Source organism: Mobula birostris, chromosome 22, assembly GCF_030028105.1.
Source record: "Mobula birostris isolate sMobBir1 chromosome 22, sMobBir1.hap1, whole genome shotgun sequence".
NCBI classification, from domain to species: Eukaryota; Metazoa; Chordata; class Chondrichthyes; order Myliobatiformes; family Myliobatidae; genus Mobula; species Mobula birostris.
The window spans coordinates 27,014,660-27,030,139 of NC_092391.1; the positions used below are offsets into that span (position 1 = coordinate 27,014,660).

General features: G+C 44.6%; 1 protein-coding gene across 4 annotated transcripts in view; it reads left to right on the forward strand.

The window, feature by feature from the left end:
- Positions 1–2,036: 2,036 nt before the first annotated feature.
- LOC140186322 (serine/threonine kinase-like domain-containing protein STKLD1) overlaps positions 2,037–15,480 on the forward strand; it is a 53,755-nt gene continuing 40,311 nt past the window's right edge. For 3 of the 4 annotated variants that reach the window (XM_072240441.1, XM_072240440.1, XM_072240442.1), the window contains exons 1-4: positions 2,037–2,136; positions 2,301–2,387; positions 3,279–3,323; positions 6,133–6,207. In XM_072240441.1, the coding sequence (XP_072096542.1) occupies positions 2,122–2,136; positions 2,301–2,387; positions 3,279–3,323; positions 6,133–6,207 (222 nt within the window). In that variant the 5' untranslated portion in view covers positions 2,037–2,121. Of the gene's footprint in view, positions 2,137–2,299; positions 2,388–3,220; positions 3,324–6,132; positions 6,208–15,480 lie in introns of those variants that run through there. The other variant, XM_072240444.1, reaches the window with a different exon arrangement.

Sequence of the window (15,480 nt, forward strand, 5' to 3'; positions counted from 1 at the left end):
AAAAAATGCTGGTGAACGCAGCAGGCCAGGCAGCATCTCTAGGAAGAGGTACAGTCGACATTTCAGGCCAAGACCCTTCATCAGGACTAACTGAATGAAGGAAGAGTTAGTAAGCTCTTACTAACCCTTCCTTCAGTTAGTCCCGACGAAGGGTCTTGGCCCGAAACGTTGACTGTACTTCTTCCTATAGATGCTGTCTGGCCTGCTGCGTTCACCAGCATTTTTTGTGTGTGTTGTCCAAAGTTTCTTGACACATTGATGGTGGAGACAACGTTTCATTTTGTGGAGGAATCCTGAACCAGAGTCATTATTAAAAAATAAACAATTAATCATTCAGAACAGAAATGAGGCTTTTTTTCTCCTCTCCCCCCTCCCTCCCTACTCAGTTATGAGATGTTGGAATTCTTCTTTTGAAGAACATTGGAAGCCGAGTCTTCAAATATTTTAAGGCAATGAAAGACAAGTTCTTGATAACTGAGGGGGTGAAAGGTTAGACAGTAATGTGGTATTGGGGTGATGATGAGTTTAGCTGTCACCTCATTGAATGACAAAACAGAAAAATCTGTCCCTGCTTCTCTGTCATTCTGTATAAAATTGTTACCCTCTCCTGCTGCACTCACGCTGTCTTCCTGCTCTAAAGCAGGGGCTGGAAAGATGATAACAATTTACATTAGCTAGGTGTGTATTGGGTGATCTGAGATATTAATAGCATTTAAAAGGTGGGTACAGATCAATTTCCATGGTGAGGTGGCACAGTAGCATGGTGGTTAGCACACTTTAGTACCAGTGACCCGCTGCTGTCTGTAAAGAGTTTGTACGTCCTTGCTGTGACCTTATGGGTCTCCTCCAGGTTCTCCGGTTTCCTCCCACAGTCCAAAGATGTACCGGTTGGTAGGTTAATTGGTCATTGTAAACTGTCCCGTGATTAGGTTAGGGTTAAATTGGGGTTGTTGGATGGTGCAGTTCAAAGGGCCTATTCCCCACTGTATCTCAATCCAAGTTTTCCTATCGCTTTCATATAGGAGTGGAAAATATTATTGAACCAGTAATTCAGAGACCAAGTGTATAAATTTTATTGTAACTGTCTTAGAAATTAAATTTAGCTTTCTAAAGTTCTGAAAGTACAAGCTAGTTTCAATTTCTCCATAAAATAACTCTTTTCTCTATACAATGGATGGGTTTAATTAGCAAGTTTAACCGCCAACATTTTGTTCTTTGGGAATAAATTCAAAGTTTTAAAACTCAAGTTGGCAAGAGTTGTTGGGCAACTGTAATAAAAGAACATGCAATAAAGGCAGATAAATGAGAATGTCCAAGTCAGCAATGTTCCAAGAATGGAATGGGCTTGAGGGAATAACAAACTGTTAATATTTTTATGGAACTAGTAATATTTTCCTTATTCCCCAGATGCCGCCTGTGTTGAGTATTTGCCTTAAACTATTACAAAATATAATACAGTATTTCTTAAAGGCACAGTCAACTAACATAGTGCACCCCATGTTTTTTTTTAAATCTATCCTTATAAAACATTATCGACTAAATATAAACCTCCAGATGTCAGTTTTAAAATATCATTTAAAATTTATTTAATTAAAACTGTCCACAATATACAAAAACGAGCAGTGTATTAAATTGCGAAGTCTGTTAAGATAACGTTAAGAGAAACTGCATTCAAGCCAAAAGTGCTTCTTCAACAGCAACTAAGCCACCATTCAAAAATCACTTCTCTCCCATGACAACTCGAAGTACAGGAGCGGAAGCGAGATCACGTACGCTCCCAGTTGCCACTCTAAATCGGGTATCATGCCAAGTTGGGTACGTATTAACTCTTGCAAAGACCCCCAGGAAAACTTCAGCCCGGCATCACACCCCTCTGTCCCCACGCAAGTGCAGTAACAACTACACGCACGATGACGCGCACACTACATTTGCCGATCTTTGGAAACTTGTTTATGTTATAATATTCTCGAATCCCGTTGGGGGGAGAGGGGGGAATGATTTGGATTAGAGTGGTTTTAAGTATTTTTTTAAACCTGTTTAGGGCGCCCCACCGGTTTCCCGGGCGACGAGTAAACAAGGTGGGGCTGGGGGCGGGGGGCGTTGGTGCTCACTTTGGACCCGATGGAGAACTACAAGGTAATTTAGCCTGCGCTTCACATTGTGGTTTTTTTTTCTCTGCTTTCTTGTCTTATTCAACTTTTTAGTATGTGACGTTAACGGTTTATTCAATAAATTGCAATTATTTATTAATAATTCCACCTTTTTTGTCTATTGTTTCCCTCCGCCCACGTTAATTCTAGTTTCTGGAAATAGTTTCGCAGGACGCTCATGGGGCTCTGAAAATGATGAAACACACGAAAGATAACACGAAAGTGCTTGTCAAGATGGTAAGCCTTGTTTCCATGGTAACGCCGAGGCTTTGGTCTGTATGGAAAGATTAGAACAGGCATCACCTCATGAAGCTCTTTGAGCCAATATCATTGAGAAAGACCAATCCTTTCCCTTGTAAACTGTTGGTTTGAGCATCACGATCGGTCACGTTCCCTTCCTCGCCAATGTTCCCTAATTGTCTTTGAATATCACTCTACTTTGTATTGATCCAGCACCAATTTGAGATAGAGTTTTCTAAAGATTTAAAACTTTGTGCGTATAAAAAAAACTCTTCATCTCAGTCCTAAACAGCTGACTACTTATCTTGAAAACATGCCCTCTAGTTCTACACTTTCCTGGGAGACAGGACAGATTCTCAACATTTGCTTTGTCAGTACCTCTTCCTCTGACTGCACCAAATATGGCTGATCTTCCTTAATCACAGGGCAGCTCCTCATCCCAGGAATTAACGGAGTGAATCTATGACGCACTAACTCTAAGACCAGTGCACGCATCATTAGGTAAACGAGGTCTCTCAAAAATCTCTCTACAATCTTAGCAAAACAAAGATTTTCCTTATCTTGACGTTCTGCACTGTGCCTTTCTTCTGATGGTGTTACCTATGGAAAAGAACTTCTCCCCATATCCTGCCATGTGGGATTTGGCCTTTTCTTCCTTCTTGCTTTGTGAAGCTAGATGCTCAAACTGGATATTTGAACTCCATTTCCATTGTTTATTGAAGCTGGATTTGGGCTTCCTAGCAGATAATGAGAGCAGCAGGAATGGATACGATTTGCTTCATTAAAGGAAAATTCTTGTTCATCTCAAATAATTTTATTGCTTATTACAGACTCGGGTACCTGGCCTTCACCATTTACCTTTTTTTTAAATTCACCTTGTGAAAACAGGTTGAATGCATGGATGAGGCAATGGCCAACAAAATCGTAAGGGAAGTAAGTACACAACAGTTATTGTACGATAGGATGCAACAGTTAGTGTATGATTTGCCACGGGCATAGTATATTGCATAATATTCACCACCCTGGAGCAAGCTACAGTGGTTTGGTCTCCCTGTGTTCTTCATGGGCATTCCCTCAGGATTCAAGATGATTTGCTTCCACTCCATTTCTGTGGGCTGCGAGGTGACTATTGCAGCCACTGGTTGGGTTGGAGTTGTTCTTCGACCTTTGCAAAGTCCTTTGCAAGCATTTCGTCGCCATACGAGGGGACATCAGTGGTGCGTTGTGTTAATTTGTGGTTGCTGCAAGTAAACAGCGTGTTGATGAAGTCTCCTGGTATGGCGATGAGACATTTGCAAATGGATTTCCTGGATCAGAGAACAACTCAACCCAACCACCAACCGCCCGAGCTACACATTTCCCGAGTTTATTAACAATTGAAGCCACTGTGGGAACTGCAGACTCCTCTGCAGACAGACTGGCAGGTTCTGATGGGGTGCTGGGTGAGCAGATTAAGGAGTGAATCATTCCTTCTACCAGTTGGTGCTGGGCTTCTGTGCGCTCCTGGCTAACGGATCAGGCATTCCCTATACCATGCCAACTGCTCTTCCATTACTCCTGTGATTCCCAGGAGTCAGTGGAAATGTTGCTTTTCTTTCAAGGAGGCTTTGAGCACATTCTCTAACATTCTCTGCTGTCTACCTGGAGAGCTCTGTCTGTGCAGATGGAATCTTTGGTATTGGATCTTTGATGAATGGAATGACTAAGTGTTATTGATTGATTGATACAGTGCGGAGTAAGCCCTTCCAGCCCTTCAGACAGCACCACTCCAGCAACCCCTGACAACCCCGATTTAACACTAACCTCATCGTGGGACAATGTACGATGACCATTGACCTGCCCAGTACAACACGTCATTGGACTGTGGGAGGAAACCAGAGCTCCTGGGGAAAACCCATGTGTTCCACGAGGAGGACGTACAGACTCCTCGCAGAGGACGTCGGGATTAAGCTCTGAACTCCAACCCCCCTCCCCCGAGATGTAATAGCATCACGTTAACTGCTACGCCGCCCTGGCGGAATGCTAGCCAGGGCGAGGACGCTGATGTCGGTTCACCGGTCTTTCCGGCGGATCTGGAGCAGTTCATAGGGACACCATTGGCGGTGTATTCCCAGTGCCTTGAACCACCTGCTGCAGGCAGTGCAGGGGTCAGAAGCATACAGGAAAGCAGGGGTGACTGGTGCTTTGCACCTGGTCAGAGGTCTGAATCTTCAGACACCCTTTTTTGTTCATCGTCCAAAGGCTGTGCTGGTGCTTTGAAGGTGGTGATGAACTTCATTATTGAAGTATATCATTGTTGCCAGGCAGCTCCTCAGATGAAAGAAGATGTTCAGTTCTTTTCCTGGGGTCCTGCTGTGAATGTTCAAGATTAGAGGAAAGTTGGGAGGGGAGCTTTTGTCTTGCTGTTGTTGAGTGTAAGCCCTGTCCTTTCATATGCTGCAGTAAACAAGTCCAGACTGAGTGGAACCCAGTCACTCTGGTTGGAGTTTGGCCTCCAAGTGTGCACAAACATAAGTACCGGCTGCCTACATCAGCTCACCTGCTGGGGCTGGGTGATCCTGGTGCTGGGAATCAGCCATAAGCTGGGTGGTTTCCCTTTACTCTTGAGGCTTTGCTCCAGGCCTCTGGGAAGCTTATTGGAAATGAGGTGCAGCATTGTGATGGCAGAAGTTGAAAATATCGGGCATGGACGCAGCCTCATTTGAGACTGATCTGAGTTGGGCTCTTTGGTAGATTCATTGGTTAGAGTTTCTGTGGACAGCTGGCTTTGAGGCGTGTGCTTCGGTGTCCCTCTTTTTGAAGTCAAGGGCTTTAGTGTGGTTAAGAAAAACCATGTATTGTGATGGGTGATCTTCCCGGCATTTCACTTGAGGTTATCGCCCGATGATGGTTGTACCTGCTCTGTAATCTGCAGAGCACCCAGGAGTTTATGGCAGGGTGGGTAGTGTATTACACAGTGATCAACACATGACACGTGCAGTGGCAACGTACAACGCGTTAGTGATGGAGTGGTGCTCAGTGCTGGGTGACTACTATTACATTCCGTGTTTGGCAGATAGTGCAGCAGTCATTCTTTTACAGTCAGTGGTATTTGTTTGATAGACTGCAGTACAACAGTACAGCATTCAGTGGATAATATGTAATAGCAGTCGGTGAGGAGTACATGAGGATTCAAGGAAGCAGCACACCACCTTTTCAAGAGCAAATTCGTTTTAGGCAGCAAATTCTAGCCACGTGTCGGAGCACTGCATGTTGGGCACATGCCAGGTTGATGGGACAGAGCAGAGCTAGCCGAAAGTGGGTCAGGTAACATTTATGTTGGGAAATAGACAGTGGACGTTTTGCGTCAAGATCTTTCACCTGGTTGGTTTTGATATTAGCCCAGATGAAAGGGTCTCCACCCAAACCGTTTCCCTCCACAGATGCTGCCTGACATGCTGAGTTTTTTTCAGCATCTACAGTCTGTTGTGTTGCTATTGTAGAGGGAACGCTGTCCTGTGGAGGAATTTGATACTTGGGTGTGATGCTTCTCCTTTATATTGTCCGCGTGGAAAAGATTCTAGTAACTAACTTGTTCAGTTGGGGGGTCGTTGGGTTCGAGTTGCTGGTGGGTTTTGTCAGTGATGATGACAAGCGTGTGAGCCAAATGGAAATCATGGCCAAAATCCAGTTGACAATCAGAACTTTAATACAACTTTGATACGTTTTTGACTTCTTTACTTGTAACTTCTTCTCCTTTCAGGCCATGTTCCTGTTGAATCTGCAGCATGCAAATATTTGTAAATACAAGGAGATCTTTGTTGCCTGGAATAAAGAGGTATGGAATGTAGTGCCTCACTTGTAAACATAAAAATCAAAAATGTGTAGGTAATGGGTATCTGAAACAAACAAAAGTTGTAATCATACTTTTTGTCAGGAAAAGCTTTACTCTGTGTAATATCGTATGTACAGAGTTGGTTTGGTATCTGGTACTTGGTGAACTGTCTGCTTGAAGCCCCAGGCAAATAGCAGTGGCACATTCACTTTCTTCCCATTACTGTGCCTCCCAACCTTGACTGCATTAATGCCAGCATCAATACTTTCATCTCCCTTGCACTTCAACTTATCCTGCTCACGTCTTTACTCAAATCAGCAACTATTCTCCCCTCACCTTGCTCTGACATTGAAAAATTGAGGGTGAGTCCTGTTTCAGAATATTGAGCACGTAATCCAGCCTGATACCCTTAATTCAAGTTATGTAGGTATGCAGACATCTTCTGACCATATGTTAACCTGAAGTTCTATCTCCTGGAGTGATTTTTTTAAAAAAAGGAACAGGCAACATTCTTGATTATAATGTGACAATACTTAGCATTGAACTATCACCAAAGGAACCCATGATTTGACTCTACATCTCACTGTGTGAAAACTGTGTAGCTACCCTGCTTGACAGCAGTGTAGCTTTTTTGTTTGCTTATAGGACGCAGTCACAGGGTTAAAATTTGCCTCCTAAAACTAAGTTGCTCTTGAGCTGTCTTCTTGAATCCTCATTACTTCTGGCGAAGATATTCCCATTAAGTTGTTGAGTTGGGGATTCCAGAATTTAAACACAATAATTGTAAAGTAATAACGATGTGCAGCTTGAAGGAGAGCCCTTTGATACGGCTGGCCTTGTTCTTCTTGATGGTGGAGGTTGTGTTTTTGGGAGCTGCTGTAGAAATAGTACTGGTTGCTCTGGTGCAGCAGTTCTGGAGGGAGTAAACATTTAGACTGATGGATGTGGTTATATGAACAACTTGGTCCTGAATAATGCCGTGCTCTTTAATGAGAAGGGAACTCCACTTATCTAATCAGGTGGAAGATATTCTATCATCCTCCAAATGAGTCACTTGGGGAGTTGGGAGTCCTTTTATTTATTTGCCTTTCAGGAAAATGCAGGCATTATTGGTAAGGCTAGTGTTTTTTTAACAACCCTTAATTCCTCCTTGGAAGTTAGGGGAGCAATCTTCTTAAATTGTAGGTTAGATTAGATTATGAGGACACACAGTCCTCTTTTATTGTCATTTAGTAATGCATGCATTAAGAAATAATACAATGTTTTCCCAGAATGATATCACAGAAACACATGACAAATCGACTTAAAAACTAACAAAAACTACATAATTATAACATATAGTTACAACAGTGCAAAGCAATAACATAATTTGATAAGAACAGACCATGGCACGGTAAAAGTCTCAAAGTCTGTCGAAAGTCCCATCATCTCACGCAGACGGTGAACCTCCAGCACCGCCAACTTGCCAATGCAGCATACTGGAAGCATCCAACCACAGTCTGACTCCGAGTCCGTCCAAAAACTCCGAGACTCCGACCAGCTCTCCGGCATCGAGCACCATCTCTGTCGAGTGCTTCGACCCCAGCCCCGGCAACAGGCATTAGGCAAAACCGAGGATCTGGGGTCTTCCCCTCTGGAAATTCTCGATTGCACAGTAGCAGTGGCAGTGAAGTGGGCATGTCAGAAGTTACTCCAGGTGTTCCTCCGTGCTTCTCACGGCTGTCTCCATCAAATCAGGATTGTGCACGGCCCCCTAGGTAACAGATACGATATCGTTGAACAGCAGTTGTTGAACACAGATTTTCAGGATTTAGTCACAGTGCTGATGAATGGTGCCAATACAGCCTCTCACACAATGTCAGCAGAACTAAAGAGCTGATTATTGACTACAGGAGGTCCATGAGCCAGTCCTGCTTAGGGGGTTGGAGGTGGAGAGGACCGGTAACTTTAAATTCCTCAGCATTCTCATATCAGAGGATCTGTCCTGGGATCAGCACATAAGGCACAACAGTGCCTCGACTTAGAAGTTTGCACAGATTCAGCATGTCATCTGAAACTTTGACAAACTTCTATGGATGCACCGTGGAGAATATCCTGACTGGTTGCATCACTGCCTGTATGGAAAACCAATACCCAAGAATGGGAAAGTCTTCAAGAAGTGTTGGATACAGCCCAGTCCATCACAGGCAAAGCCCTTCTCACCATTGAACACATCTATACGAAACAGTCTAAAACGGATCTGGCCCTGGCCAAACTGGATGTGAATGAATAGTTTATTAGAGATTAAGTGCTGTGCGATAATACTTTTCACAGCATCTTCAGCCACATTTCTTATATAAAGAAGGAAAGCAGAAGAATAGGAGCATGGGAAGGCCATTCGGCCCTTCATCTGTTCTGTAATCCTCTATCTTGATACCAAATTCCACCTTGCTACCCTATATCTTTTTGTGTCTTCAAATGTATTTATCTCATTCAGTGACCTGGCCTCTGTGGTAGAGAATTTTTGAGCGTCACCACCCTGTGAGTATATGAAATAGTTCCCCAGTCCTAAATATCTTGAGATTATGACCTCTGGTTCTAGAGCCAACCAGGAGAAACACCAAGTCTGTCAAACTGTATCAGCATTTTGTACATATCAATAAGATCGTGTCTTGTTCTTCATAAAAATATCCACTATGCCATTTTCCTTCTTAACTGTTTAGATAGATAGATAGATAGACATACTTTATTGATCCCGAGGGAAATTGGGTTTCGTTACAGTTGCATCAACCAAAAATAGAGTATAAATATAGCAATTTAAAACAATAAATAATTAAATAAAAATATATAAATTATGCCAGATGGAAATAAGTCCAGGACCAGCCTATTGGCTCGAAGTATCTGACCGCCAAGGGAGGAGTTGTAAAGTTTGATGGCCACAGGCAGGAATGATTTCCTATGACGCTCTGTGTTGCATCTCGGTGGAATGAGTCTCAGGCTGAATGTACTCCTGTGCCCAACCAGTACATTATGTAGTGGATGGGAGACATTGTCCAAGATGGCATGCAACTTGGACAGCATCCTTTTTTCAGACACCACCGTCAGAGAGTCCAGTTCCATCCCCACAACATCACTGGCCTTACGAATGAGTTCACAACATCACTGGCCTTACGAATGAGTTTGTTGATTCTGTTGGTGTCTGCTACCCTCAGCCTGCTGCACACTTGGTTTCAGTGACTGGTGCACAATGATACCAGGATCTCCTTGTATGCCAAAATTTTGCAATTGTCACTAGTTAAATGATTGGGAGAAGACTGTTGGATGGTAGCTACTGAATTGAATTTGTCCTGCTTTTGGTGAATGGAAGACACATGGGCAATGTTCTGCATTGTTATGTGGATGCCAGTGTTATAACTACTGGACAAACACAAAAAAAATCTACAGATGCTGGAAATCCAAAGCCACACACACAAAATACTGGAGGAACTCAGCAGGCCAAGCAGTGTCTATAGAAAAGAGTGAACAGGTGACGTTTTGGGCCGAGACCCTTCATCAGGACTTGTAACTATTGGAACAGTTTGGTGAGAGATGAGTTAGTTCTGGAGTGTAAGTTCAGGCAGGATGTTGACTGGTCCCATAGCCTTTGTTGTTCCGGTGCACTCAGCTGCTATTTTTAATATATGGAGTGGTGAGAATCAAATTTGCTGAAGACAGGCTTTTGTGATGAGCTTAGGGAAAAAGCCAAGGCTGAATATGTTTGCAAATTTGGCGCTCACCTGCTGAGCTCCACATCAATTAGGAGAGAATGTTCCTGGAGGTTCCTCCTTTAGGAGCTTTTTTAAATTATTCATCCCCATCTGATCTCTGAGCCTTTCACTCAAGTGTGCCTATTACATTGTGTTTGTTGATGATCAAACTCCTGTGTTTGGGGTTTCATCAATTTTAACTCTGCCTGGCTTTGTTTATTGAACTCTGGTTTGATGAAACTGAATATTAAGGAAATGTAAGTCTTTGAGGTTACAGTTTGTGGTGGAATACAATTCTGCTACTGCTGATGGCCTCAATTCTGATTCGCCATTTCTTTTCTGAATCCATCTATTTAGCACATTTGTACCCTGCCTCATGAAACAGTGCAGAGGCTCTTGGCATGAAGATGGGTCCTTGTTTCTAAAAGGTCTGTTCAATAGTCATTTCTGTGAGTACTGTCATTGACAGGCGAATCTAAAATAAGGTAGATTCATATCAACAGGATCTTGAGAATATAGAAGAAACATAGGTGGGCCATTTGCCCATCGAGATCTTTTTACCTCAGCCCCACAATCCTGTACTAATCTCATATCAAATGCTGGAGGAACTCAGCAGGCCAGGCAGTACCTATAGAAAAGAGTTGACATTTCTGGCTAAGACTGCCTGATGAAGGGTCTCAGCCCAAAACGTCGTACTGTTTACTCTTTTCCATAGATGCTACCTGGCCTGCTGAGTTCCTCCAGCATTTTGTGTATGTTGCTCGGATTTCCAGCGTCTGCAGATTTTCTCTTGTCTGTGATTCTAACCACAAATCCTTTGATTTCCTCAGTACCTGAACATCTGCTTCTCTTGCAGGATGTGGGAAGTCAGGGAGCCCTCCAGTGTCCCTGACAACGACATCTGCAAGAAGTGCATCCAGCTGCAGCTCCTGACAAACCGCGTTAGGGAACTGGAGCAGGAGCTGGATGACCTGGGGATCATTTGGGAGAATGAGGAGATTATAGATCGTAGCTACAGGGAGGTAATTATGCCAAAGGAGCAGAGGACAGGAAATTGGGTCACTGTCAGGCAAGGTAAGAGGAAAGGGCAGGCAGAGCAGGGTTCCCCTGTGGCCATTCCCTCAACAACAAGTATACCGCATTGGATACTGTTGGGGGGGGATGACTTACCTGGGACTAGCTGCAGTAGCCGGATCTCTGGCACTGAGTCTGGCTCTGCAGTGCAGAAAGGAGGGGGGAAAAGAGGAGAGCGGTATTGATAGGGGACTCAATAGTTAGAGGTGTAGATAGGAGGTTCTGTGGTCGTGACAGAGAATCCAGGATGGTTTGTTGCCTCCCAGATGCCAGGGTCAAGGATGTCTCTGATCGATTGCATGACATTCTGAGGTGGGAGGGTCACCAGCCAGATGTCGTGGTGCACATCGGTACCAATGACATAGCAAGGAAGAGTGAAGAGGTCCTGGACAGTGAGTATAGAGAGCTTGGTAGGAAGTTGAAAAGCAGGACCTCGAGGGTGGTAATCTCAGGATTGCTACCTGTGCTAGGTGCCAGTGAGGGTAAGAATAGGATGCTCTGGAGGAGGAACAAGTGGTTGAGGAACTGGTGTAGGGGGCAGGGTTTCAGATTTCAGGATCATTGGGACCTCTTCTGGGGCAGGTGGGACCTGTACAAGAGAGACGGGTTACACTTGAACTACAGGGGGACCAATATCCTTTCAGGGAGGTTTGTTAGTGCAATTGGGGAGGCTTTAAACTAGATTTGCAGGGGGATGGGAACCAGAGTGCCAGAGCTGACAGTGTGGCTGGGGTGAAAATAAATGATGTTGAAAGCTTAAGCAAATCCGCTGATAGAAAGGTTGTGAGCGGTGGTAAAAATCTTCTGAGGTGTATATATTTCAATGCTAGGAGTATTACGGGGAAGGCGGATGAGTTGAGGGCGTTGATTGGCACGTGGAATTATGATGTTGTAGCAATTAGTGAAACTTGGCTACAGGAGGGGCAGGACTGGCAGCTTAATATTCCAGGGTTCTGATGTTTCAGATGTGATCGAGGCAGAGGAATGAAAGGTGGGGGAGTAGCATTGCTTGTTAGGGAAAGTATTACAGCAGTGCTCAGGCAGGACAGATTAGAGAGCTTGTCTACTGAGTCCTTATGGGTGGAGCTGAGAAACAGGAAAGGTATGGCCACATTAGTGGGATTGTATTACAGACCACCCAATAGTCAACGAGACTTGGAAGAGCAAATCTGCAGAGAGATAGCAGGCAACTGCAGGAAACATAAAGTTGTGGTGGTAGGGGATTTTAATTTTCCATACATTGGTTGGGACTCCCATACTGTTAGGGGTCTAGATGGTTTAGAGTTTGTAAAATGTGTTCAGGAAAGTTTTCTAAATCAATATATAGAGGGACCAACTAGAGGGGATGCAATATTGGATCTCCTGTTAGGAAACGAATTAGGGCAAATGACAGAAGTCTGTGTAGGGGAGCACTTTGGTTCCAGTGATCATAACACCATTAGTTTCAATTTGATCATGGACAAGGATAGATCTGGTCCTAGGGTTGAGGTTCTGAACTGGAAGAAGGCCAAATTTGAGGAAATGAGAAAGGATCTAAAAAGCGTGGATTGGGACAGGTTGTTCTCTGGCAAAGATGTGATTGGTAGGTGGGAAGCCTTCAAAGGGGAAATTTTGAGAGTGCAGAGTTTGTATGTTCCCGTCAGGATCAAAGGCAAATTGAATAGGAATAAGGAACCTTGGTTCTCAAGGGATATTGCAACTCTGATAAAGAAGAAGAGGGAGTTGTATGAAATGTACAGGAAACAGGGAGTAAATCAGGTGCTTGAGGAGTATAAGAAGTGCAAGAAAATACTTAAGAAAGAAATCAGGAAGGCTAAAGGAAGACATGAGGTTGCCTTGGCAGTCAAAGTGAAGGATAATCCAAAGAGCTTTTACAAGTATATTAAGAGCAAAAGGATTGTAAGGGATAAAATTGGTCCTCTTGAAGATCAGAGTGGTTGGCTTTGTGTGGAACCAAAGGAAATGGGGGAGATCTTAAATAGGTTTTTTGTGTCTGTATTTACTAAGGAAGCTGGCATGAAATCTATGGAATTGAGGGAATCAAGTAGTGAGACCATGGAAACTGTACAGATTGAAAAGGAGGAGGTTCTTGCTGCCTTGAGGAAAATTAAAGTGGATAAATCCCCGGGACCTGACAGAGTGTTCCCTCGGACCTTGAAGAATAGTGTTGAAATTGCGGGGGCCCTGGCAGAAATATTTAAAATGTCGCTGTCTACGGGTGAAGTGCCGGAGGATTGGAGAGTGGCTCATGTTGTTCCGTTGCTTAAAAAAGGATCGAAAAGTAATCCAGGAAATTATAGGCCGGTGAGTTTAACGTCAGTAGTAGGTAAGTTATTGGAGGGAGTACTAAGAGACAGAATCTACAAGCATTTGGATAGACAGGGGCTTATTAGGGAGAGTCAACATGGCTTTGTGCGTGGTAGGTCATATTTGACCAATCTGTTGGAGTTTTTGGAGGAGGTTACCAGGAAAGTGGATGAAGGGAAGGCAGTGGATATTGTCTACATGGACTTCAGTAAGGCCTTTGACAAGGTCCCGCATGGGAGATTAGTTAGGAAAATTCAGTCGCTAGGTATACATGGAGAGGTGGTAAATTGGATTAGACATTGGCTCGATGGAAGAAGCCAGAGAGTGGTGGTAGAGAATTGCTTCTCTGAGTGGAGGCCTGTGACTAGGGGTGTGCCACAGGGATCAGTGCTGGGTCCATTGTTATTTGTCATCTATATCAATGATCTGGATGATAATGTGGTAAATTGGATCAGCAAGTTTGCTGATGATACAAAGATTGGAGGTGTAGTAGACAGTGAGGAAGGTTTTCAGAGCCTGCAGAGGCACTTGGACCAGCTGGAAAAATGGGCTGAAAAATGGCAGATGGAGTTTAATACTGACAAGTGTGAGATATTGCACGTTGGAAGGACAAACCAACGTGGAACATACAGGGTTAATGGTAAGGCACTGAGGAGTGCAGTGGAACAGAGGGATCTGGGAATACAGATACAAAATTCCCTAAAAGTGTCGTCACAGGTAGATAGGGTCGTAAAGAGAGCTTTTGGTACATTGGCCTTTATTAATCGAAGTATTGAGTATAAGAGCTGGAATGTTATGATGAGGTTGTATAAGGCATTGGTGAGGCTGAATCTGGAGTATTGTGTTCAGTTTTGGTCACCAAATTACAGGAAGGATATAAATAAGGTTGAAAGAGTGCAGAAAAGGTTTACAAGGATGTTGCCGGGACTTGAGAAACTCAGTTACAGAGAAAAGTTGAATAGGTTAGGACTTTATTCCCTGGAGCGTAGAAGAATGAGGGGAGATTTGATAGAGGTATATAAAATTATGATGGGTATAGATAGAGTGAATGCAAGCAGGCTTTTTCCACTGAGGCAAGGGGAGAAAAAAACCGGAGGACATGGGTTAAGGGTGAGGGGGGATAAGTTTAAAGGGAACATTAGGGGGGGCTTCTTCACACAGAGAGTGGTGGGAGTATGGAATGAGCTGCCAGACGAGGTGGTAAATGCGGGTTCTTTTTTAACATTTAAGAATAAATTGGACAGATACATGGATGGGAGGTGTATGGAGGGATATGGTCCTTGTGCAGGTCAGTGGGACTAGGCGGAAAGTGGTTCGGCACAGCCAAGAAGGGCCAAAGGGCCTGTTTCTGTGCTGTAGTTTCTATGGTTCTATGGTTTCTATGGTTTTGAATATACTTGGTTACTCAACTTTGACACTCCAGTTGGATAGAAAACCCTTAAAATTCTCTACCCTCTGTGTGAAAACATTTCCTTCTCAGCTGGGTCTTTTGTACTTTGAATTGAGATCCCCTCACACTTCTGTAAACTTCAGAGAACCTGGCCCAGGCTGGTTCCCTTCCTGAGCTGGTACCCACTGGTCACTTTGGTCCCACCCACGGCGTTTGTCTCCAGGACCCAGAGGGGGCTGGTGGGTTTCCCTGGGGCAATAGGAGGCATTGGGTCTGTGCTGCGGTCCTGAGGCTTCCGATTGCGGAGGGCGGCCATTCGCTGGTGTGCATGCTGGTGGCTCTCCGCCTCTGGACCTTGCAGACTCAGAGAAGCCTGCACACCGAGCACCCTCCGGGGTGGCATGGGCTGGCGACGCACTTTCTCTGCCGGCGGCACTGCCTGCAGGAGGGCAAAAGCGTCAGTCGCTCCTCTTTGCGGGAGCTGCTCCGGTTTTACAGAGAGCCGTTGCGCGTATGGGGTTCAGTCACATCCAGTCTGGATGTCCCTTCCCTGCGCCAGCGGGGGGGTGGGGGGAGCTGGGGAGGCTCGGGAGTGTGGAGGGGTCCCGGCTGTGCTAATCGGCGAGGGTCCCACATAACGTGAGCCGTTTTGTGGCGATGCCCACCGTGCCTTTCCGTGACTCGCCGGGGCGGTTCGCGGTTCACCGGCTGCTCCTGCACACCTTTCACCTCCGTGCCTTCCTCTGCCGACCAGACACGCCGAGGCGGTCTGTTTTACCA